The sequence below is a fragment of the Lipotes vexillifer genome, unplaced genomic scaffold (genome assembly GCF_000442215.2).
Source record: "Lipotes vexillifer unplaced genomic scaffold, Lipotes_vexillifer_v1.1 scaffold394, whole genome shotgun sequence".
Lineage (NCBI taxonomy): Eukaryota > Metazoa > Chordata > Mammalia > Artiodactyla > Lipotidae > Lipotes > Lipotes vexillifer.
Genome location: NW_006791731.1, coordinates 982,105 through 984,038, shown reverse-complemented (window position 1 = coordinate 984,038; position 1,934 = coordinate 982,105). Strand labels below are relative to the sequence as shown.

General features: G+C 68.5%; 1 protein-coding gene across 1 annotated transcript; it reads right to left on the bottom strand.

Annotated features, from left to right (window-relative positions):
- Positions 1–246: 246 nt before the first annotated feature.
- CCDC166 (coiled-coil domain containing 166) lies at positions 247–1,652 on the bottom strand. The gene is given in 3 exon segments (XM_007464564.1): positions 247–309; positions 311–1,120; positions 1,212–1,652. Coding segments are annotated over 3 exon segments (1,314 nt in total).
- Positions 1,653–1,934: the final 282 nt, after the last annotated feature.

The window sequence follows — 1,934 nt, the reverse complement described above, 5'->3', positions numbered from 1 at the left end:
GCTCAATCCTGGCAGATACACAGGGCACAGGACGATCAAGCTACCTTGCAGCTTGGAAACTGGGAGCCATAATGAGTGGTCCCTGCGCCGGCCAGAAATGCTGGACAGCGAAGCAGGCGGTGCCAGAGCGGAGAGGGGTGGGGAGGGGGTCACACCTTTACTGATAATCCGCTCACCAAATCCGCGTCCTGCGCACCCCCGTCTCCCCTGCACCGTTTGGCCTCATTGGCCTTCCTCCGGGTAAGTTCAGGATCTCCCCAAGGCGCCTTCGCCTGCAGCGTCACATTCACGGTCTCCTTCGACTGGGAGACGGGAAGAGCCCGACCCCGGGGACGGACTTACCAGAGACGGTGGTGTTCTGTGAGGCGGCACGCAAGGAGGACCGCGAAGGGGCCCAGGAATCCAGACGTGGCGGGGTCAGGGACGGGACTCGGGAGCCTGGGCGCGACAGGGTCAAGGACGGGACCCTGGAGCTCGCATGCGATGGGTCCTGGCATGGGACCCGTGATCCCGCCTTCGAAGGGGCCAGCGACGGGACCAATGACGGGACCCAGGGAACAGCGAGCTTCGACAGCAACGATGGGTCCCAAGAGGCCGCGCGCCCCGAGACCTGAGACGGGTTCCGGGAGGCCGAGACTGATGGGGCCCGGGAGGTCGCGCGCGACTGGATCGTGGTGGAGGCGAAGGGCTCAGGGTGCGAGGCCGCCAGCGGCGGTTGCCAAAGCGGCGGGCCCTCGGGGCCTCGGCGCAGCCAGCTGTGCACGCGCGCCAGGTCCCGCATGTCCTCGTGCTCGCGCCGCAGCTGTTCACGCTGCTCCAGCAACTGGCGCCGCGTGTCGTGCAGCACCTGGGCCCGGCGTTGCAGCCGCAGCAGCTCCTGCCGCAGGCGCCCGTTGTCCTCTCTGATGGCCTGTGTGTGCGCGATGAGCGCGCGCGCCGCCTCCCGCTCCGCGCGCCGCGCCAGGGACTGCACGCGCTGGCGCGCCTCGCGCTCGAAGGCTGCTTTGTCCTCCAGGAAACACCGCTTCATGCGGTGGAGCAGCTGCATGTGCTCCACGCGCATATGCAGCAGCTCGCGCTCCAGCGCCCGGATCCGGGCCAGCTGCTCCAGCTGCAGCTCCTGCGGCGGGGCAGCAGGTCAGCTCCGGTCCGCGGCGTGCACCCACCTCGCCCTGCCCGCGCCCGGCCCTCCCGCGGGGGCGCGCACTGGCCTTGTAGGGCTGCAGCTCCTGCACCTGTCGCGCCATCTGCGCCGCGCGCGTCTGCATCTCCAGCAGCTGCGCGCACACCCCCTCCTCACGCCGGCGGTAGAGCGACGCCAGCTCTGCGCGCTGCCAGTGTATCTGCGTCAGGTCCACGCGGTTCTGCTCCTCCAGCCGGACGATAGCGTTGGCGCAGCGCTGCGCGCGCGTGCTCACGTAGCTGGCGTAGAGCCGGCTCTCCTCGCGCAGGCGCTGCGCCTCGCAGTCCAGGAAGGCGTTCTCCTGCAGCACCTGGTCGACGCGCTCCTCGCAGGCGTCCAGCAGCTCCGAGAGCAGTTTGTATTCTCGCTGCAAGTACTGAGCGCTCTCCGACAGCGGCGGCTCGGTGCCCTCTCCCGCCGCGCCAGACCGGCCCCCGGCGCTCGGCCCGCGCTTCCTCTTGGGCACCATGGCTCAAGGCCTCCAGCCCGCTCCTCCAGCTCAGCCCTTCCCCTCGACCAGCCCGAAGATTCTGGCGGGGTTCGATGCGTCTCAGGGTCACGAGGTTGGGAGAGGCGGAATCAGGATTTTGGGGTCAATCAAGGGTCAGGGCATCGTCGCCAACCTTTACTAGGGGGTCCTTCAGGACCTTGGCCGTCCGTCGGGGTTTGTCCACCTTTAGCTGTGTTGGCGGTCAGCCGAACGGTCTCCCTGGAAACAGAACTTAGCCGCTCTCCCCAACTCCAGCCCCGT